The sequence below is a fragment of the Scleropages formosus genome, chromosome 14 (assembly GCF_900964775.1).
Source record: "Scleropages formosus chromosome 14, fSclFor1.1, whole genome shotgun sequence".
In the NCBI taxonomy this organism is placed as follows: domain Eukaryota; kingdom Metazoa; phylum Chordata; class Actinopteri; order Osteoglossiformes; family Osteoglossidae; genus Scleropages; species Scleropages formosus.
In genome coordinates this window covers 23,338,736-23,362,069 of record NC_041819.1, presented here as the reverse complement: position 1 = coordinate 23,362,069, position 23,334 = coordinate 23,338,736, and the positions used below count along the sequence as shown (strand labels likewise).

Below are 23,334 nucleotides of genomic sequence, written 5' to 3'. Positions count from 1 at the left end.
TCTCCTGACCTCCTCCCTGCTCCATAAACTTACATCACACCATCTGTCATGGTCATCACTTCATTTCCTGTAAGTTCTGTACGCAGCTACACTTGTAAAGTGCGGCAGTAAAAGCGCTGGACTGACGAAGTGTCCCGGCGGTACTGGGCAAAGTGACGGTGCTTCGACAAGCCCATGTCACAGTGATAAATGCGAGCGCCTCGGCAGCAAGATGCATAGCGCCGCCTTTGGACTTGGAGGACCCTGGTTAAACTCTCACCTGCTGCTGCAGTATCCTTGATCAGTCAGGGTACTTACCATGAACTGGCACAGTAAAAAGTACCAAGCTTGTTACTGTCAAGGTACTGTGTTGACTGGGTGCCAGTAGGACATTAAGACATCTCCATCGGGGGGACTGTAGCCTTTCTGGTGAAAAGGTGGTAATTTAGGATGGATCTGAGAGTCTTTAGTCAAGTCTGAGTGTATTCTGCATCACGTTACATGGTGCTTTCCTCATGGCTGTTGTGCGTTAATATTGCAGTAGGGAGGACCAGTGCGGTGCGATGTTCTCCAGTGGTGAGACAGGACCTCACACCTCAGGTGACACGGTCCCCACACCCTTTGGGTGAAACAGGCGTCCTGCTGAGGATCAGCAGCCAGAAGACGTGTCTCGACTGCTGCTTTGCCCCCCAGGTAACAGGGCCGGCGGAGCTCCCGCTCCCAGGTTTGCTCACGCAAACAGTTGAGACGTGTCCTCCACCTCCGCGACACCAGGAGGGAAAGTGGCAGCGGGAAACGGCAGAGCTTCGCAGAGCTCGTCAACTGTCTGTTTCTGTCAAAGGTAAAAATTCCCCGTCCCTTTTTGGCCTTTCTCTAAAATGGCAAAACATTAGTGATGCCTCCGACTTCTCGGGTTTCCCGAAGTCAGTTCCTCGGGGGAAACGAAGGTGTGACCCAGGACAGGGCAGGTGAGGTAAGGGCAGGAGGGGCGAGCGCCGCGCCTTTTCATTTCGGACTCCCTCCGGTTACCGCTGTAAACTGTAAACTGTACTCCTCAGTCACCAAATGAGCTCATTTTTGCTCGGAGGGCAATCGGTACACCTCGGCAGGGAATGTGAGTCTGAACCGTTCGTCGCTGCAGGACGCCTCTCAGACAAGGACTCTGTTTTGTTTCCGATTCACAGACTTGTAACCTGACTGGTCCAGTTAGTAGTTAATTACCTGCCCTATTTGTTCCTGTGCATTTCTTAAATATATGGAATTTTTGCTCACTATCTCCTGAACACAATGCATAACACATGTGATTTGCATTTTTAGCATCCAGACTATTCATGTAATGTTTGTTTAATTATGTCACACCTTTCTCCAAAGCAGCTTATCTATTTGTACAGCAGGGTCATTTTTACTGTATCGGTCCCAGGTAAGGACCTTGATCAAAGGTACTTAAGCACAAGATGGGATTTGAACCTGGGTCCTTCAGGTGGAAGTCAGCAGCTCTAACTATTATACCACCCACAGCCTTGATTGACATGAAGAAATAATTAATAGTGGGATTTGCGATCGATTCTGTGTGGACTCGTCCTGTCAGATACTGGGTTTCAAACCCACGATGTGGTTAAAGTCACTGTGTTTGGGCAACATGTCTCAACGTGGCGACTCATTCGGAGGTGGGATCCACTAGTGGCTGTGTGTTACTCGATGGAGCTCTAATTGTCAGCGCCTGCTCGTGAGTTTGCAGGCGCTGCGGTGGTCCGGTGGAACACGGACCGAGCGGCTGGGGTACGAGAAGCAGAACGAGGCCTGGAGCCCTAATGTGGGAACGGGTTATTTTGTTTCCTGGGTCCCGTGTTATGGAAAACAGCGATGCCCTTGCATGAGGTCAGCGTTTGGAATAAGGAAGTGTTCGGATGCCCCTCCCCGCAGCCCTTTTTCTCCTGCCCTTGTAAAATAGCCCTTTGTTATAGAACTGTATGCTTTGGACCAGAGTTAAAGCCTCACTCGAACCCGCAACCAGCTTGTCCTTTCTTATTATTACTTATCTGCTACTTTCCTCCAGGGTGACTTTCAATGTTAGGTTTGTACACTAAGCTACTTGCAGTCATTTACCCACATATACAGCAGGATAATTTTTACTGTATGAATCGAGGGTAAGTATCTCTAGGGTACCAAAGCAGGATGAGAGATTTAAACCTGTACCACCCCCTCTGCTGCTCACTGGCTTCCTGTTCCATCAGTGATGAGTTCAGACTTGTGTGATGAGGGTATTTTGTCATCATGGTGAACCTTCCGCTGAGTGGTGTGGAAGAGGAGGAAGCCACCGTCGATATGAGCTTCCACACCAGGCCTCCGTGTGATTCTTCTTGGTGTCGGTCGTCCATTTCGGGAATCGGGAATCAGGAAAGCCCTCCGCGAACACGCATGGTTGTCCCAGTGTATTTTAAAAACATGCTCGTGGTGTCAGTGAGTCCTCAGCTGGATGGGGAATCTGCAGCGGGAAGTGCTTGATGTTGTCACATGTGTGCAGGACGAGCAGAGAGCAGCGACCCAACATGGCCCAGCTTCTCGTGTGAACACATGTGCGCATGACTCCCGGATTGCTTCTCAAACCCTTATGACTTGCACTTGCGAGGTTGCGGCTCCACTGATGGGGTCTCGGTTCTCGCCGCTCTGGTCCGCACTGAGGCTAAAGGAGGCAAAAATCTGCCCTTGGAGATGTTTGATCTCGGGAAACAGACTGGTTGAGGACCAGGAGAGGCGGGAAGGCTGTGAGATCAAGTTGGAAGTCTTCCATGCAGATGTTTGTGAGCCAGCTCACCTATGACCTACTGCAGAGCGGTTCTCTTGAACCAGCGTCCGCCCGCTTGGGTTTCTCGTGCTCAAGGGCGCTCGCTCTTTTTGTGTGTCTTTGTTGCTCAGAGTCACACAACGCTTCAATTAGCTCTCTGAGATCATGTTTCCGAGGGGGGGGGGATGGCATCTGAAGGCGCTCGACACTTCCTTCTCGACCCACAGCCGGTCTGCACTTCATTAAAACCCTCGCATGCCTCTTCTTCTCCAAATTAAAAAGTAGTTTACAGCGGTCCTCAAAGCGCCGACAGCTTATGCGACCGCAACTCTTTACAATCCCATAATTCCAAGAGTGTTTCACAGCCTTGTGCAATATGAACTTGATTATGTTCCACAGTTCTCAAAACCATTTTGGTCTGAACCAACATTAAGCCTTAGCTCTTTGTCTTCGACGGTGCCTGCAGTCTGAGGTTTATTACCGCCAACACTCTTTCCGCTTCCTCCCCCCCCCCCGCCATTTGTGTACCGTTTGCAGCCGCCGAGAAGTTTTGGCTCGGCGTGGTCGCGCAAGTGAAACTGAAATCTCGCTGCAGGTATGATCTCAACTGATCTGGATGAGCGCCAGCTCATGTCCTTTCATAATAGTGCACAGGATATAAATGTACTTTTATAGCTGACAAAAGAGGTGCGGATACCGGAGACGTGCCGCAGATGTGGCGACACAAAGAGGAGGAATGTGAGGCTCTGAAAAGGGAGTCTAAGGAAAGACGTGAGCGACCGCGGGAGTCACGAACTAGGAGGTTCTCCGTCGTTTGCTGCGGTAGAGTTGTGGGGCCAGGTTGAACCTGGAGGTTGAGGGAGAGCTCTGCTCCTGCCGAACATAAACGCTAAGCAGGCGTGAAACTTGCCGACCTTTCGCCCTCATCCGGCTCGAGCACGAGGCTGCCGGCGTACGGGGTCTTCCTTTGAAGATGCCCGACCTTTTTCTGTTATTGCTCTTGGCCCCTTACTGGGAGGCCCTTCCCCCCAAGGAGGTGATGTTTCCAGGAGTTTGCAGCTGTCAGAGCCTTCAGAAGCACCTCCATCGTGGCCTGCGTGGTGCCGCGGAGGAGCCAGGAATCTGGAATCACTGACGTGGCTATCCTCACCCCGGTCTACGCTTAACTTCACCAAATTCAGTTGTAAAGACTCCTGTCATGATGTCAGACCAGGATCATGACTTGAGATGCGGAAGTGTAGTCAATCTTTTCGCCTGGCTACACAAAGGAACTTTGATGGTTTTGCTGCGTTCAGCTGGGTTGAGTGTAGGATCTCCCTTAGCGTGTGTCATTTCCAAGAAGACCTACTAAAGCCTCTACAGAGTGCACACATGTTGGCAATTTTGACCAAAGCGCTCTATAGTCTATTTGCAGGACGACACGCTTTGCTTCTCCTGTCTGGTCCCCCACCCCCCACCGTTCTTCTCCAAGGTCAACCTGGGGTCCATCTGTGGAGGCCTCGGCGGTAGGTGACACACTCACATGGCTGGGTTTCTACTTTTTCGATGAGGAAGCCTGAACTTTGTGTGATCTCATACTCCCTCGTGTTGCATGTATTTGAGCCGGCAGACACATGTGTCCCGGCCGCGTGGCCTGTTAGCGTGCTGCGGGAAGCGTCCGGGAAATGGTTTCCGACAAGAAAATTACAAGAGGCGGATGGCTTTTTTGGGGAATTTTCTAAAGATGTGAGGCTTTATTGTAAAAGCTGAGGATATGGGCTCTTCAAAGCAAAGCAGTAAGCGTTGGAGGCTAAGCGTTCCTCTCTGGGACCCCAGGAGCCTGGAATCCCACAAGGCTGTTGGAGCAAAGTGGATCGATCTGCTCTGGAGACCATCGGAACAGGACCCAAGGGAGGCGACCAGGTGGGGTTGGGTTTACTACAGGGCAGGATAACACGGAAGGCTTTCTCATCTCTCCAGGGTTTCCCCCACGCTTGTAGTGCTGGTTCCTCTTCCCTGATGAAGCAATGTTGTCAGTCTGGGGGGTGCGTAGGTGACAAAAGTACGTCTGCTACGAATGGGGTGCAGTTTTTTCAGCAAACACTTTGTGGTTATACAACCACTGTTTCAGATTCCGCAGCTTTACTCTATTTACTTAGCCTTGTTTACCCAGATGATAAAGATGGGGTGACGGCAGCGGTGTGAAATTGCCACATGTTGAACCAACAAGCTTGAGAAGTGTTGGTAGAAACCCTTCCAGTGGGGTACGGAGCTCAGGCAAGGCACTGGATGGAGGTTTGCCCTGTGGCACGTTGGGTAACATTATCTGTACTCGTCTGAGTGTCATTTGGCAAAATATGTAGCTTTGGCAGGGGGTGAGGTGGAACAGCGGGCTTGGGCAGGTGTTGCTCTGTGGGGGGTCTGGGGTTTGAGTCCTGGCTGGGGTGCTTTGGGATGGACTGGCATCCTATCCGGGGTGTGTCCCTCCCCCTCCAGCCTTATCCCCTGTGTTGCTGGATTTGGCTCCAGTGTGCTGTGATCCTGCTTGGGACAAGCGGTTTCAGTCAATTTGTGTGTGTTTTTCTGACATTTTGCTGGGGTTTGGACACACAGGTCAGAGGTTCGAACCCCACCTCCCGCTGTAGTACCCTTGAGCAAGGTACTTATCCTGCATTACTCTAGTAAAATTACCCAGCTGTATAAATGGATAAATCACTGTAAATAGGTTAACATTGTAAGTCACTTTGGAGGAAAGCATCAGGTAAATGAATAAAAGTAAATGTTGTGTCTCGCTGATGAAAGACCTTTGTTCATGGGATGTCCAGTATCTATGGGGTAGCTGGTTGCATAGTGGTTAGAGCTACTGCCTCTTGATCTGAAGGTTGTAGGTTTAATCCCCCCCTTCAGCTGTAGTACCCTTGAGCAAGGTACTTGCACTAAAGTCATCCAGCTGTATAAATGAGTAAATGATCATAAGCTCAACACTAAGTTGCTTTGAAGAAAAGCATCTCTCTCTCACACACACACACACACACACACACATTTTCTGAACCACTTGTCCCATACAGGGTCGCAGGGAACCAGAGCCTAACCCAGAAACTCAGAGCAGAAGGCTGGAGGGGGAGGGGACACACCCAGGACAGGATGCCAGTCCATCGTAAGGCACCCCAAGCAGGACTTGAACCCTAGACCCACCAGAGAGCAGGACCTGGTCCAACCTACTGCGCCACCGCACCCCCTCCTCGAACAGCATCAGCTAAATGAATAAATGTTCCCCTCTAGTTTTTTTTCCCAGTTATGACATCTAGGGACTGCATGGGGGAATATGGAAATGGAACATCTATTTATCTATCTATCTATCTATCTATCTATCTATCTATCTATCCCCCTTATGTATTTGTATAGTTTTTTTTGCAGACAGCTCAGCCCAAAGACGTACATAGCTTATGATTATAGTTTTTAATCCGCTCGTTCAAACCTTTAAGCGTTTTTAAAGGAAAACATGTCGGTACTTATTAGACTCTAACCTGCAGCCATTTACAAGTCGGATTTCTTTTCTTCTTTACACGACAAACACATGGGACTCACTGCCTTTGTTTCCTGTGCTGAGCTGGATTTAGCTGGATCAACCGGTATTTCCAAGTGTGCTGAGCAGTACAGACAAGCCAATGGAACCCAACCCAGCAGCATGAGCCTCCTCTTCGCTCTCTGTGATGGAAACCCTTAAATGGAAGCTAGCAGTAGGTGGCGCAGTAGCGAAGGCCCTGAAGGTTGTGTCTTCAGCAATATGCTGAACCTTGCGGGCCTACATTTTCTGATTTGCTCCCATCCAGTTGTCATACACATATTTTTATGGGAAAGACAAGCTGAAGGTCAGAGTGTTTAAGAGCAGGAAATGATGAGTAAGCAGGCAGAGATTCGTTCTTTATTTAGCCTGTGTCCCTGTATTTCATGGGATTCAATGGTTCAGTCGCTGATGCTTTTCTCCTTTTTTGTTTGCTTTGGTTTCCCTGATTCTCCCCACAGGAGAATGGAACACAGAGCGTCCCAGTGATGGGTTCGCAGCTTGATGAGGGAGCTGGGATGTAGGAAGACATGGCTTCCTGCCAAGGTTGTCGGAGTGAATCCCCAGAAGTGCCCATAGGACAGAGCATATGAGGAGCACGCAGACACACACACAGGGCGGCTACGTCCTGGAAAACCTCTTCTGAGTCAGAGCAGCGTTGAGCAGGGTGCGAGTCAGTAGTGAACGTAGCTGTGCAAGACACACCTATTGGCAAGCCAGCACTTACCCAACGCCTTTCGCTGAGTGGTTGCCATCGGTTCATGACTGACACTATAAGAGGCCTGCAGTCTGTGCAGTTCCGCCATACCTCTGCTTGCCTCTGAAGGAAGTCCCTAACCCTAAGGACCTTCCTTGTAAAGTGAGATGGGTTCAATTTCCTGTAGCCATGAGAAGCTCATGTGCTTCTTTTGGAGTATTTTCTTTGTTCACCCTTGAAAGTGAGGGTAAACTTCATGGGAAAGGAGTTGGAATGACCCCCAGCTTTGGCTTTGGTCTTCCTGACCCTTTGGCCAAGGGTTGGAATGCCGGCGTTTGATACTGTTTAGAACATAACGGGTCAAGTGTGGTCTCTCTAAAGTGCCAATCTCTCTGTTAGCACACGTACAGAAGCCGGGGTGACGGACGGCGATCGCGGCAGTGGGGGTAAGACCACGAGACCCTGTTTTCAGGACATGCAACAGTCAGGCAAGCTGGTACTTCCTCTGTTTGGTTAAGAAACCTCCTTTGTTATTTTTTTACCAGAAAGGAGGTAATGCTTCTGGAAAATGAGTCGATATTCGTTTTGGGAATCCTACAAATCCGATTGAATTACATGTGAGGGTAAACTTGGATATATATCAAAACTTTCTGGAAATAGTCCCAGCTGCCTGGGATGGAGGATTTTGCATTTTCCTCCTGTTTCATTTTCACGACATGGAGCGAATGAGGGCGAGCACAGATGAGGTGTAATGTGACCCCTTGTGATGTTTTAATGGTTTGTCTCGGAAACAGAACAGCTGGACGACTGGCTCTACGGAGGCGTTTTGGCAGTACTTCTGCTGGCTAGTTTATTTACTTGATGATAATAATAATAACTCACCGTGTCCCAGCCAGACTGCTGCACTCCCCCACCTCTGGCCGCATGGTGGCCCCACTTGCAAGGGGGCCAAAATCAAAAGTGCAAAGGTTCTCGGTTTTTCCTGTGGTGGGTTGAGTGCCTTTGCTCCTTCAGAACCTCTGAATTCCTCTCAACATTCTAGAAGGGTCTAAAGATCTAGGAGACCCACTTCTCCCCTGATCTCCTGCCAGCTACACCATCTTGCTCTACATTATCAATCACAGCTACCTTCCCATTCCCTATGAACTGTATAATGCAGCTACTTGGCAAAACTTAGCATCTTTGGTTCTTCATCTTTTTGTGAAATGCACTTTTCTTCACTCTTAGTTGGGTATCGTTTGTAGGAAAGCATCTGCTAAGCAATTAAATGTGAATATAAACCCTTTTTTAAACTTACGCCCAGTCAGTCAGTCACTTTCTAACCTGATGGGCTGAAGCTAACGCTTGGCTGATGCATGTGAAAAGCTGGGTAAAACTGACCGCTAGAAGTCACTTTCTACACCTAATATAATCGAGTAACTGCCCAGACCTTTAATGTGTGAGACAGCAAGGCGTAAACCCCAGAAAACAGACCTTCAGGAGATCTGCAGGCCTCTATAGACTGGCTGTATGAGGGCGCAGCAGTTAGCATAGTAGTTAGCACTGCTGCCTCTGGAGTTTGAGATTGGAGCCTTGAATTCCACCTCCTGCTGTAGTGTCCTTTAATGAGGTACTTACCCTAAATTGCTCCAGTAAAAATTACCCAGCTGGATAAATGGGTAAATCACTGTAAGTAGCTTAACACTGTAAAATGCTTTGCAGAAAATAATCAGCTAAATAAATAAATAAAGGTAAATGACTGAACACCTGGAGTACATGACCACCTGCGATAGGGGAGAGTTAAAACTGATTCCGTCACAAGATTAAAGGTTTGTGTGGAACTCAAAGCAGAAGCTTTTGTGGTTTTGCAGCTTAATCGTAAATTTTAAAAAACCCACTTGCAAACCTACATATTGTTAGAGAATTGGTTCCTCGTCTAATTTAATCCCGAGGCCTAGATAATTAAAGCTTGGATCTCATCGGCCCGCTGCTTGCTTGGCAGAAATATTTGTGGATGACTTACTTATCTTACTGCATCACCCACTTACACAAGTGGATGTTCCCTGAAGCCATTTCAATAAAGGAGATGTAATAAGGGTATAATGGCAGCAAATGAGAAATGTACTTGGAGGGTTCAGACACTGTTTTGACCCTGATGCTAGCTGGAACATTCTGGAAGCTCCATAAATCTCGCTCTTTGTGGGATGCGAAGTGGACGCCGCTGAGCCGAGTGTGTTTTTTTTCGCGAGACCATCTTCTACGTGCTCGCAGCGTTAGCGCTTTGGCTAACGTAGCATCGAGGCTAATGCCGTTAAAAAGTTACGAAGCTGTTTGCTCTTGCAGGGATTAGCAATAAATGCTGTTTATTCAGAACACTGGCTTGGGGATTTCAGTGAACCACACATACCTCCGCTGCATGACCACATAATCAGGTTTTCCATTCGGTCAACTTGCCCGCTGTGCGGCCACTTTATTTCGCCGACACGTACTGCAGTCCTGCAGTCGGCGAATAAAGAGGGATTGTCCGAGTATCCTCACATAGCGAAAGCAATTTCTCTTCAAGGTTGTGTGGTGGGGGGGGGCGGTGGTGCAGCGGGTTGGGCTAGGTCCTGCTCTCCGGTGGGTCTGGGGTTCGAGTCCCGCTTGGGGTGCCTTGCAATGGACTGGTGTCCTGTCCTGGGTGTGTCCCCTCCCCCTCCAGCCCCTCGCCCTGTGTTGCCTGGCTCCCCGTGACCCCGTATGGGACAAGCGGTTCAGACAATCTGTGTGTGTGTGTTTGTCCGGTACTTCTTCAGCTGTATCTTGATTACAAATGATATAATGAAAATGCAGCTTATTAATGCTCAATTGCATGCAAATGTGCCTTCTCATTGCACTTATTTTTGAGCAAACCTCGTTTGATCGATACATAGCAAATGAGTTTAAAGGTGATGTGTCCATCCCACCAACGCTTCCAGAAAGTTCTTTCGGGCCTTGTTGGGTGGGAGCGCCGATGCTTTGCCTCACCTGTCTCCGTGTCTCCGCAGGCAGCTACGGCTGGAGCGTGATCATCGGCCGCACCATGTTCAAGGCTGTGCTGAAGAAGAGCCGTGACTCGGGCAAAGGGAGCAGGAAGGAGCCAGGTACGAGCGATGGGGCCGGGGACACGAGCTCAGCACCAGCGTGGCTAAATCACCCCCTTCAGGTCAAGTTCTGGCCATAGCTTCCGGTTGACATCAACGCTCGGTTTTTACCTGGACTCAAGTGTATGATGGGATAGAATGCCATGTACTTCAAGACAGGCTGACGTTCGAGGATGTGGATTTGTATCCTGAAAGTAGTACCCTTGATCAAGGTGCTCATCCCAAACTGCCGATGTAAAAGTACCCAGCTGTGTAAATGGATCGAATGTTTGCGCCGCTCTGGATGGAATCTTCAGCTGAGCAACGAAGTTGTCATGAATTCAGCAGTCTGGAAGGGCCCTGTTGTGCACCTTTTCTTGTTCTTTCCCTGCAAAATATTACGTATAAAACTTGCTGTAAAATGCTGTGGCACCAAAATGGCAGCAATACAGTGGGATGCAGCCTTTTTTTCTGCATTCTTTTCTGCATTTTTTTCTTTTCCTCCTCTGAGTTTGTGAGCTAGGGGGTGCGGTGGCACAGCGGGTTTGGTCTGTGCCTGCTCTCTCGTGGGTCTAGGGTTCGAGTCCTGCTCGGGGTGCCTTGCGGCAGAGTGGTGTTCCATCCTGGGTTTGTCCCCTCCCCCTCCAGCCCTGCGCCCTGTGCTGCCGGGTTAGGCTCCAGTTCACCGCGACCCCGATCGGGACAAGCAGTTTCAGCCAATGTGCGTGAGTTTGTGAACTCTAGTCTGTGTCCTCGGTCAGGGTAAATCATCTTCCGACTTCCTGCAATTCCCATTGTTACTGCAACATGGTCACGATGTTACTTGAAAGCTGTGGGCACCGCGATGTTCGGTCTGCTCTGCTCATCGAAGAGCTGCATGCGGCCCGGCGCGCAACATTTTCCTTCTTCGAGGTTTTCAGTTTCAGTTCTTTCCACGTCACCCCGTTCCGATGGGCGCGTCCGGCATCATCCATCGCCCCTGCCGGAGCTGCTGGGAAGCCCCATTTCCCCTCAAGGACCCGATTGCCGTTACGAAGCGGCCGTGTCTCTATTCTGGAATGATGATTCACGAGGTGGTTGGGAAACTTGGTGTCACACCCTCTTTACCAGTCGTGTCACTGTCTGTAGGGACCACCACTCCCACCAGGTCACTGTAGGTCACTGGACTCCAACCGTCCCATCTTGTGATCAACGGGGTGTGAGTTTTCTCTCCATCATCTATCTCACTGACATGGGCTTTGGGTAATTTATTTTGCAAACCAAAAAATAATATGTTCAGACAAGTACGGTTCGCTGCTGTATGAGTTCAGCTGAAGTCTGCATATCCTGGAGCACCGGAGCTGTAAGTCATCGGTGGCGCTTATGGGAAACCCCGAGTCATCGCCGTACGGGGTTGGGTTTAGCCGACACACACCATGTCTAGCGGTGTCTTTGAACGTGACGTCACTCCTCGATTGACCGGCTTCCTGCGTGAGCCAGGTTGGGACTTGTTTCTCCTGACGGACGGTTCCATGTTCATCGCTAATAAACCGACTGTCAAACATGTTCTAACTCTGCTACGGGGTTACATCTCGAACCCCGTCTCAGAACACCCGCGTCTGTGTGTGGGGGATATTTGTGTTCTTTATTTATTCGTTCACATCGTTTTCTAACATCTTTCCTGTTTGTTTGTTTTTGTTACTAGTTTATATTTATTCCTTTAGCTCACCTCGATTTCCAAAGCAATTATTTACCCAGTTAGGTAATTTTTAAAGGGTACTACAGCTAGAGGTGGGATTCAAACCTACAACCTTTGGGTCTAAAGGCAGCAGCTCCAACCACTACAGTACCACCTGCCTATCCTATCTATCCATCCATCCATCCATCCATCCTGATAAATCCCAATAGAAATGTAGCCGCTGTATTCTTTAGCAAGTTCCTGAGCCTTAACCACTTTTCCTATCCTGCTGTATGAGTGGGTAAAAGCGAGGTAACTGCGGAGTGACTCACTGTCGCTGTAGAGCTGTATAAACACGCAAAAAGGCGGAATGAACTACCGAGTCTCCTTTGAAAGCCCTTCCAGTGAATGTGCCCAGACAGTGGAAATGAGCACGGTCCGTAGGAGGGGCATTCCAGCGCCACTGAGGTTGGTGGGGCTCCGAGCGTCCTCTCCAGTCCAGACCTGTCCGTCACGTGTCGCGCCCCACCCCACCTTTTCGCCATGGTAACTGTGGGAAAAAGAAAACCACACCTTTCCCTCGTTCAACTGTCACACTGACGGCGATGACAGACGAGGTGCCTGTTTCTTGTAACGCTCGCATGGTCTCTCCATTGCCGTGAGGGACGGGTCGTCCTGGCCCTCATGCGCTCCTGTTTTCGTCCGGATTTTAATTTGAGAATATTCTTTCAGAATGAAGGAAATCCTGCACGTTTGCAGGTTCGACATGCAAACTTCTTTCCGCATAAAAATGTAATCGCTGGATATTCCCTTCCATGTGTGACGTGCAAGGATGTGGCCCAATTAGCCCGACTTCCCGCCCGTGTTCTGGGAGGAGGGTGTTCCAGGTGCGAACGGGAGTCGAGGTGACCCTCCCAATCTCGGTTCTCGTCCCTGAAAGGGGCCGTTTGTTCTCGCGCCGTAAATGAGGTTAGTAACACGCGCGTCCCACCGGACGAGCCCGCGTTAATCGGGAGGGGAAGAACTGGGCCGCGCGGCTCAACTGGGACATATTGCGCATGAAAAATTCACCGCGCCTTCTGCCGGGTGGGGGCTGGGGGGGCGCACGGCTCGGAGAAGCTGCGTCTTCGAGGGCGGGTCGAGGGCTGGTGTGACGACAGACTCATCGTTCACGAGGGGCGAAGCTTCGACCGGTCGAACACAGAATGGCTTTTATAAACGCGCTACAAACACGCCGCGCACGTGGCTCTTTGGAGCCTTTACAGTACGTAACGTATCCGGCCTCTTTTCACAGGACAAAACCGCTCATTATGTAGTTCGTTCAGAGGAATCGCTGTGCTCCACTCTCACATATTCATCCAGACCATTCCGGGGAAATACTGAACTACTGACATATCAAGCGGCACAACCGGTACAATTTTCTTCCGTTAAATTCTAAATCCCCAAAAACGGAGTGTGTGAAATCGAGGATTTACTGTAGGTGAACTAACTGTTATATACTCAAAGGTATATAACAGAAGGGGGGCACGGTGGTGCAGCGGGTTTGACCGGGTCCTGCTCTCCGGGGGGTCGGGGGCTCGAGTCCCGCTTGGTGTGCCTTGCGACAGACTGGCGTCCCGTCCTGGGTGTGTCCCCTCCCCCTCCGGCCTTGTGCCCTGTGTTGCTGGGTTAGGCTCCGGTCCGCCACGTCCCCGCTTGGGACAAGCGGCTTCAGATGGTGTGTGTGTGTGTGTGTGTGTGTGTGTGTGTGTGTGTGTGTGTGTGTGTATATATATATAACAGAGGGTACAACCCCGTTCAGAATTTCAAGTGGAGGTCCTGGGTGTCTATACCATCTTGCCGCTTTGGGTTGTGGAAGGACTCCAGGAGCCATAGGAAAGTTCTAGAAGCTCCCTGGCGGAATGTCAAACTTATCTGTGTCTGTTGTGCTGATGTTTTACTCCTCCGCCAGTTTTGTGGCTTCCGAGTCACCCGTCCTTCTCCATATCTGCTTGTCCTCTGGCATCCCGGTGTCACCGACTGATCCCTTCTGTTGAAGGAGAGGGACCTGTCAGGGTGCGCGGTGCGGACAAGCAGGAGACGGAACGGCTCTCAAACACACACATACGCATGGTGGAAAGTGTGACCGCCAGCACCGGCCGGACCCTGGCGGGTGTACGGTTCCAGTGCTGCGAGCTGGGCCCCGAGAGGGAGTGAACTCTCGTACCCACAGCCGCACCAATGGTCCCCGGGCTGCCGGAGCCCAGGATCGCACCCCGTTACCGCGGTCCCCTCATTCCCCTGTTTTCTTCCTCCTCCTCCAGCCTGGCTGTGGGGAACAGAAAAGGGAAGTTGTTTTTTTCCATTCGTTCGATGGTCCCACATTTCGGAAGTGACCTGCTGGGTAGCAAGGCCCCGCGAGGCTTTCATCGCCCAGGAGCTGATGGGTCACGTTTCCGTTATTGCCATGTTCGATGTAATTAGCCTTCGATCCTTCACTGACAAACGCAGCGAAAGGCTCTTAGAAACACACCGATGTCTGAAGAAACATCTCGCTGCATACAAGGCGTGTTGATTGTACTCACAGTTATTCATTTCACTGACACTTTTCTCCAAAGCAGCTTAAAATGTTAAAATGTTTATATGTTTGTACACTTTGGTAATTTTACTGGAGTAATTTAGGGTAAATATGGGGGCGCAGTGGCGCAGCAGGTTTGGCCGGGTACTGCTCTCTGGCAGGTATGGGGTTCGAGTCCTGCTTGGGGTGTCTTGTGGTGGACTGGCGTCCCGTCCTTGGTGTGTCCCCTCCCCCTCCGCACTTGCGCCCTGTGTTGCCGGGTTATGCTCCAGTTCCCCGCAACCCCACTTGGGACAAGCGGTTTCAGTCAGTGTGTGTGTGTGTGTGTGTGTGTGTGTGTGTGTGTGTGTGTGTTAGGGTTAGTGAGTACTTTGCTGAAGTTCACCTTACAGCAGTAGGTAAGATTCAAACTGGCAACCTTCTGATCCAAAGGCAGCACCTCTACAAATTACACTTCCGCTCGGCCGCCCCCACTATTTTATTTGGAGGGGGTGTGTAGTATTTTCATATATTTGAATTTATAATATATATTTAAGGTCTGCGATGCAAAAAGAGTGTGAGATTCAGGAAAAGTAGATAATGTGAGAAGGGGGAAGAGAAGCAAAAAAGGAATAAAAAAAATGAGGGCAAATTAATAAAAAGTTCAACAGCGCACATTATTTACATAAATTATATGAAAAAGCAAGAAAATTGTTTTTATTATAACCACCACCATCATTATGACAACGTGGTTCAGAATGAAGATGTATTTGCTGATACCTAAAGGCATGTTTTAGGGTATGATAGGGTAATTCTTTATTCATCAGTCCCTGCAGGGAAAGTGACACACGGCAGCGCAGCGTGACACATTGACAACAGACATGACACATAAGACATATTCTTATCTTTTATACTTTACGGCATTCATTAGGCAGCAAGATTGCAGGGCTGCGTAACGCGTTCCGCCGAATTGGTGCGGCGAAGGGCTGGGAGCTGATGAGTTGGGTAACGTGCGAACCGACGCACGTTGATCCGGAGCGTAGCCCGTAAACACGCCCATCACGTGTGGCTCGCGCGTTTAAATGAGCACGAGTGCAGTTTTCCTCCCTGCGGCGGAAACCCGGCCGCTTCCGGTTGCCCTTTAAGCGATGTTCCGCTGGGTTCGCGGCGCTCCGCTTGCTTTTCCGCATGCGAGGCCCGGCTCCGTCTCTCCCCGGCTCGGCTCGGCCTGCTTTTCCCCTGCCCTCCGAGATCCTCTGCGAACGGGCCGTATTAATAGAAGTGATCAAAAGATCCACATTAATAGGTCCACGAAACCGTGAAATACGTTTCCTCCGAGGAGATTTATCGTGTCTAAAAAAAACGCGAGACGCGGAGCGTTTGCCGCGCATCATGTGGGTCGCCGCGTGATCCGTCGATGTTTTCGCTCTGGGTTTGTCTTTGCGCGTCGCTGCCGGGACGATGGCTTTCACGCTTCTCGGGTCGCGCTCGTTCTCCTGCAGTCCTCGCAAAACATGCCGATTTGTCGCCGGACCTTCGAACGCTGACGGTTATTTTAAGAAGTGCGTCAGAAGCGCACGGTAACACGTTTTGCATGTGTTTTGCAAAACGTGTATCAGATATCGCTTGTGCGAAGCCGTCGAGCACGGCCGTGTACCCGTTTGAGTTTTTGGGTTCGCCCATCACCGTGCCAACGGTGGAGAGTAACCGCAATCCCCGGCGTGGGGTACCCACAAGTCTCGGTGCGAAGTACCCATGATCCCCGGTACCCATGGAGGTCAGAGCCTCTTTCAGCATTGCGGTGCTTGCAGAAGTGACCTTTCCACTTCTTCCACCTCCTCCACCTCCTCGTCTTCCTCCCCGTGCAGTTAAACACTCTGTTTGCTTTAGCCCCGGCTCTTCTGTCTCGCACATTTCGAGTTTCGCTCTATTTACGTGACAAAGTGCAGAGACACTCTGGGACATTAAAAAAGCACAGCTCTTCTGTCTGTCTACCTGCCTCTCTGAGGTCAGCACTCAGGTCACGGTTTTGCACGTTAAAATACTCTTTTTGTCGTGATTTGGGGAAGAATAAAAAATAAGGACTTGGGTGGCGGGGGGTCGGGGGGGTGACGGAGGATGACGTTCTGGAGACGGAAATGAGCGAGAAATCCCATCCCGGTAACGTTTCAGACATTCACGTTTACATTTATTCATTTAGCAGATGCTTTTCTCCGAAGCGACGTACATCTCGTAGAAAATACAACGTGTTCTTTACATTAGCAGGAAGAGACACTTAGATGCAGGCATGTGATTCTTTAGTGCAGTTAGTTTGTTTCTTTCCACCATATGAACCGACGTTAATCACGCCAGTAGCTGCATAAAACTTTATCTCAATATCGATGATTCCTGGTCACCTTCCTAGTATTTTGGAGATACATCTAAACATTTACGTTACATTACAGGAGTAGCTGTGTAAAGGTTTATCCAGCATGACCTTAAAGTTATAGTGTGTGAACATTTACACCTTACATGAACTTAAGAGATGATGGGCGAAGTGAGTGTAGAAGAGGTGAGTTTTAAGACCCTTTTAAAATGTAGACAGGGATTCAGCAGTTCTGAGTGGGAGGGGGAGGTCGTTCCACCACAACGGAGCCAGAACCAAGAATCTCCTTGCTTTACCTTCCGTGCGAGGGACCACCAAGCGGGCAGATGCGGAAAAGCATAATGTGATGCGAGCGTGAAGTGAGCATAATGAGATGTGGAAAACATTCGGCCTTTTGAATTTTGGGTTTTCTTCTGGAAAACGAGAGCAAGTCGCTCCACATGTTGAGAATGAGGGCCATCGGTGCAGCCATAGAAGAAACTGAGAGATGCTGCCGCTCTCCTGCAGAACCTGGGTTTTCAGACACTTTCCCTGCTTGTTTAAGTGACGCCGTAGCTCAGAATCGCAGGTTCATTGAGACCGCACTGTCCATAGGTGGAGAACACAACCGTCGTGCCGCTGGCACCAGCAGAGCCAGGAAAGGAGCCTCACGGCGGAACGGAACGCACCCCCACTTCCTTTTCCTGTCCCGCACAAACCTCGCTCATCTCAACAGCACCTCCGCAGCACGAAAAAGAGCTGGAACAGGAAGAGGAAGTGATGTCGTCATTGACGCCGAAGCCGAGACGGCCGGAGGGATTGTGCCCGAGGTGATGAATGTGGGCACCTGGTTTAGCGGGGCCCTAAAAATTCACAGACGGGTATAGCAGGTAGTGAGAGGGCCAGAGAGCTGGACTCTTATCATTTGGAAAAAGTATGCAATGGCCTGCAGAAACGTGGGAGCACCGAATTTTTCCAGTAAAATCACACACACACACTGTTTGAAGCCACTTGTCCCGATCGGGGTCACGGCGAACCGGAGTCTAACCCGGCAAAACAGGGTGCAAGGCTGCGGGGGAGAGGGGACGCACCCAGGACGGGACGCCAGTTCATCGCAAGGCACCCCAAGCAGGACTCGAACCCCAGACCCACCAGAGAGTGGGACCCGAGCAAACCCGCTACTCCACCGTGCCCCCTGCTACTAAAACTGAAAGATAAATTGTAATCGGAAAAAAAAAAATTTAAAAAACAATCATTGTTTATTAATCAAGAAACAGTTTTATTAGAACAGTAAAGGTGATTTGCCACCATATAAGATCGTCTTGGATGTTCTAATAGAACTGTTTCTTTATTAATCGTCGACATCGTCGCGCTCTCTTTTTGGAATGTCGTATCTCAGCAAGTGACGTTTTCTGTTAACAAACTATCGTTCTACACAGTAAATAGTTTATATTTATTAGTTCCCTTCACCACTTTCAGTCTTAAGGGGTGCCACATCGATTCCTGCCTGGGGACGCCGGCCCTGACTGGACTTGCGACCGTTGGGTTGTAGGTCCAAAGGCAGTTGTACCCTTGAGCTCGCTGGTCAAATATCAATGAATGAGGTTCGTGCATCAACTCATATGAATGAGGAGCGAAAAAATGACCGACTGCACCTACTTGTCCTCGAACGCTGGCTGGGAAAGAGGTCTTGCATCGAAGTTCAGTTCAACTGTCTTCGGTTGGACCAGAGCCAGCGCCAACTCCGTCGATGTCAATCCCAGGACCTCTAGCGGTGCGTACGGCGAGGTCTGAGGCTGTCCGATGAGGGTGCCGCTGGCAGAAAGTCGTTGGTCAAAGGTTATGAGCTCCCACAACTGGCCTGTTCAAACAGTAGGCTTCAGTAACACTGTAGTGGGGTGGGGGTGGGGGTGGTTTTGGTCACTGTGTGTTCGTGGTCATCGTGACTGTCCTTTTCTCTCGACTTCCTTTTGTTTTGCCAATTTCTGATAGCGCGCCCCCCCCCATATAGGTTCCTCTGTGTTCTCACTCATGTTTCTTCCTCCAAGCCCCTGGTTTCTGGCCTGGTGTGACAACGTTGTGGTGTTCACTGTAGGCATTGGCACTAATTACTGCCAAAACACATGTTCTGAAACCCCCGCTCCCCCCCAGCAAACGTGCAGCGCCTCGCGAGCGTGTCGACGTTCCGGAATAGGTTCTCCGGCGTTTCTCCGAGGTATTTATACCGTGACCTTGACCGAGATACCAGCAGCAGCCCCCGCGCTCCCGGGTGCCTCTGGTACGGACTCCGAGCCTCTCGCCGCACGCTTTCGCGCGCCGTGTGCGCCGGACACCTGTACCGCTCCGGCGAGCGTCGCCGCCTCCCACTGCAGACGTCTCATTAATATTCATACATTCATATACCGTATTTGCATATGGAGATGAGGGGCCGATTAATATTCCTCATCGCCTGCTCAGCGCCTCACTGTCGCTCACAGCCTTTCATGTGTCGCACGACGCTTGCATTTGTGTGGATGCGGCTGCGGAAATTGCCAGAGAAACTCTGTCCTTCGTCGTGCTCCTCAGGGGACTCTCTGCGATGCCAGCGCGGAGGGGGCTGAACAGCCTGGCTGTGCCCTCAAGCCCACAGCGGGTGGTCCCATTTAGTTGTTTATCATTCATATATATAAATATGTGCATGTGTATGTTTGTGCATAGATATGTATGTATGTATGTATGTATATATATTTACCTATATGTATTTATAAACTATTAACAATTGTTACATTAAAGAGTCATTTTCATATATTCGTCGTGATGTGTATTCAGATTGTGTGTTTTCCTCATCCATCGCACCTCTCTACAGTTATTCATTCAGTTATTACCTATTTTTTTTTCTGGATGTTATTACTACAACAATTTATAAGTACCTCCATCAAGAGTTCAACAGCAGGGCCCCTTCCTGAACTTTACAATTCTGAAAAGCCATGAGCGTCATGTCTGTTTTATTGGTGAGCGTGACAGCTGGTTCGCGAAGGACCGTTTTAAATTATGCATGGAAGCGCTTCCCCACCGTAGCCGGGGAGCGGTTTCACTGACACGCATCGGCGTTGAGTTCACGGCCCGCGGTCCTCAGCGTAACTGCATACAGGTGCCACGGCAGTTCTGGTTGTGATGCGTGTGCCTCTGTGTTGCAATAGCGACTGGCTTTGCAGGAAAAAGGTGTGTTTGTTCTTGGTACGGGACACGAGGAGGCAACAAAGTGAGGACTTGTGGTTAGGGCGGTTGCCGTAACAACAGTGTACCAACAAAAGCGAAAATGAGACTGAGAAAAACACTGCCGTAATAATGTATTATTATTATTATTATTATTATTATTATCTGTGAGTAAAGCATCCTGAGGCAGGATGACTGAAACTTTCACCGCAGTCTTACAATGTTCCAGTGCTTGCAGGAGAACTGGCCTGGTTTGTACAGACCGCTCACCAGCCCGTGGGCACTAGCGCTTCTGGGAAGTTTCCCTGCTCTCCGCAGTCAGCTTGTCAGTTACCCCCCGGGGCCCTCATGAGCCTGCCGGGCCGGTTTCGGAGAGGCACTGGGGCACGTCAGCGCCGTGCGCTCTGGGGAAAGGCTGTCACCGTGGGCCTCGAGCGCCGAGCTGCTGCCGCGGGACGTTCGCTACGGGAGCCTTCCGACATGTGCGTTACCTGGAGGTGGGAAAAAGGTTTTTCTCTCGCTGTCTGTCTATCTTCCACCCCCCACAAAAGTACATGTCGGCGCCACACAATACTGAGGCACATCCGGTTATTAGAACATTTCCAGCAGCCGAATGGATCCTTTTACCGGTGGCGTGCCAGAAATACCCGCTGATGTCAGATGTTTCAGGGAGATGGTTTGAGCTCACAGATTTTGTGTGGAGTTTCTCCGGGCCGGTACTCGGTCATCGTAATACCATTTTGATTGCGAAGCTCTTTGGATTCAGCTCTGTCTTTACAGCAAAATTATTATGTGTCTTAGAAGGGAGCCCTGAGGAACGTTTGCCTCAGTGGAAACATGTCGAGGTGTCGCCGTGTGAATGGTGAAATTCTGTGTTCAACCAGGTCGCCTACGGTCTTTTCTGCACACGGTTCTCTGTGGTGAGACTCTCTACACCTTGGTGTTCCTGCCTCATCACCTTTTTCCTACTTCCTCTGCTTACATTCCCCACTTCCTGCTTCCTCCTGTTACTTTTCCCACTTCCTCCATTTGTATTTTACACTTCCTTGATTCCCTGATTTCCAAGCTATTTTTGGATGAGTTTAACTGTTCAGCTATTTTAATGTGGGATCACTGTGGTATTCTCAGTGTAAACAAACATCTTTAAATATTAGCAGTTGAAACACTGTTCAGTGTATAAAAATCAGAACTGACAGTGAGTCTCTTCCACCGGGTAGCTCACGTTTCAGTTTTTGACAAAACTGGTATTTCTGCACTTTGTACTTTTAAAATAGCTTATTACACAGTCATGCGCCGCTTAACGGCGTTTCGCTTAACGACTGGCCGCGTATACGACGGTGGTCCCATAAGATTTTAATGGAGCTGAAAAATTCTTATCGACTAGCAGAGTCGTATCGCAACGTGTTACTCACGTGTTCGTTGTGGTGCTGCTGTAAACGAACCTACCGTGCTGCCAGTTGTATAAGAGTATAGCACATACAATTATGTACAATACATAATACTTGATAATGATAATAAAAACCTATGTTACTGGTTTATATATTTATTATACTGTACTTTTTATTGTCATTTTGCAGTACTCTTTCTATTTATAAAAAAAGTTTACTGTAAAATAGTATGCTGTGTTAGGCCGGCAGTAGCATCATAACTCTCATGTTTACCGCGTCTCTTGACTACATCGAGGCTATACCATCTAGGTTTGTATAAGTTCAGCTCTATAAGTACACGCTCTGATCGAGGCTATACCATCTAGGTTTGTATAAGTACACTCTACGATCGAGGCTATACTGTATAAGTACAGTCGCCTAACAATGCATTTCTCAGAACATATCCTCATCGTTACATTTACATTTAATCATTTTGCAGACTCTTTTCTCCAAAGCGACATACATCTCAGAGCAAACACAATTTGTACATTACGTTACGAGAAAGAGAGACATAGTTGCGGACGTGTGATTCTTAAGTAAACCTAATTTGTTTCTTTCCACTTAATGCACCAATGTTCATCGCACGTTAAGTGACGCATGTCTCTACTTCACTTAGCCAAGACTCTTACAGTGATCCAACGGAGATTTTTTCAAAGTATTTTATCCATACATGTGCTTTAAAATGTTCGCTTTGAGTTTCAGGCCGTAATCACCGTTATGTTCATACTCAGCAGAACGACTTAATAGTCAACAGTGTGGGTTTGCCGTTCATTTACGACATCACTTTTCATCACGACAGACTCGTTCCCTTTTAAAAGACGGTCGTACTCTTTTGAACACACGTGCTGTACATATCGATAAGGTCCCACCCCCCCCTTTGTTGTGGTCTGGATCTGTTTTTTTACACTTGGGTTGGCTCTCAGCTGTGTACCATGCGCAGTGTGTCCTGTACTAATTATGACATCGCACTGTAGTACTTTCAATCCTACTTTTCTGAAGCTCCGAAAGAAGACTTTATAAATGGGTCAGCAGAATCTTGCACTGAGGTAAAGTGTCCCGCCCCACTCCTTCTAGAAAAAGTTCTACGAGGTTTGAGTATGACCAGCAGCGTTCACCTGACCGTTCACTCAGCTGCTTTCGATGCCCATATGTTTTCTTCTTTTTTTTTTCTTTTTTACTGCGGAGGGCACGGCTTTGGTACGGGGCCCCTTGAAGTTGGAAAACGGCCAAAGCAGGACTGTAATCAGCTTTGTTTCCCCGCTGGCCTGGTGCAGTGTAATTACAAGGGGAGCCTTACCGTCCGCAGCGGTTGAAATTGAAGGCCGCGCCTCGGCCGGGACCAGGAGAGAGGGACTGAAATAACCATAGCGGGCTGTCAGTTGTGGCGGCGCTCCCCGTTTTAGCGCGAGCCGACCGAGCGCGCCGTCACCGTCGAACACGAGAAGGCCCGTGCAGCTCTGCCGTCGCCTTTCATGTGGACGGACGAACGAACGAATGGCCGACGCTTCAAATCACGGGGCGATTCCACAAATGGCTTCACTTCAGAGTCCCTCTGATCGAGTTCAACTTGAGTCTATTTCAGCTGTTGGCTTTGAGCTGGAACGATACTGAGAAAAAAAGCAATCCGCCCGTTTACTGCTTTAAGTAGTTATTAAGAAGGGTTTTCGAGTCAAAGAATAAATACGAAACTATATAATTATCAATCGCTCCAAGAAGCTGAAAAAGGAAAAAGCTATATTTGTTTTTAAATGTGACTTTACATGCAATATTCACTTTTTTTGTATTACGCATACTGTAAATGCCCAGGACAGACCCTCGTGGATTCATTTTTTCCATTTCTTTTGCAGTTTGGGAGCTTTTTGTTTTCCTCTCCTCGGCTGCCAGTTGGCTCATACTAAAACTTAGCTACAGCTGTTATAGCTGCAGTATTGGATCATTTACGGAAACTTTGCTCAGCGTCCTGCTGTCACTCCGGTGTGAAGAGAGTTCAATAAAAATAAAAATAAATTGAACCGAATTGTTCTGAATAATCATCACATGCCAATAGGAACAAAAGTGCAGTATGTGCAGGAGTCATTAGAAATGTTCTA

General features: G+C 49.2%; 1 protein-coding gene across 1 annotated transcript in view; it reads left to right on the top strand.

Annotated features, from left to right (window-relative positions):
- The window catches only part of LOC108928967 (protein TANC1-like), a 90,933-nt gene that overhangs the window by 6,200 nt on the left and 61,399 nt on the right, over positions 1-23,334 (top strand). Inside the window, exon 2 of the mRNA XM_029257885.1 lies at positions 10,011-10,106. Within this exon, the coding sequence (XP_029113718.1) occupies positions 10,046-10,106 (61 nt within the window). The 5' untranslated portion in view covers positions 10,011-10,045. The remainder of the gene's footprint in view (positions 1-10,010; positions 10,107-23,334) is intronic.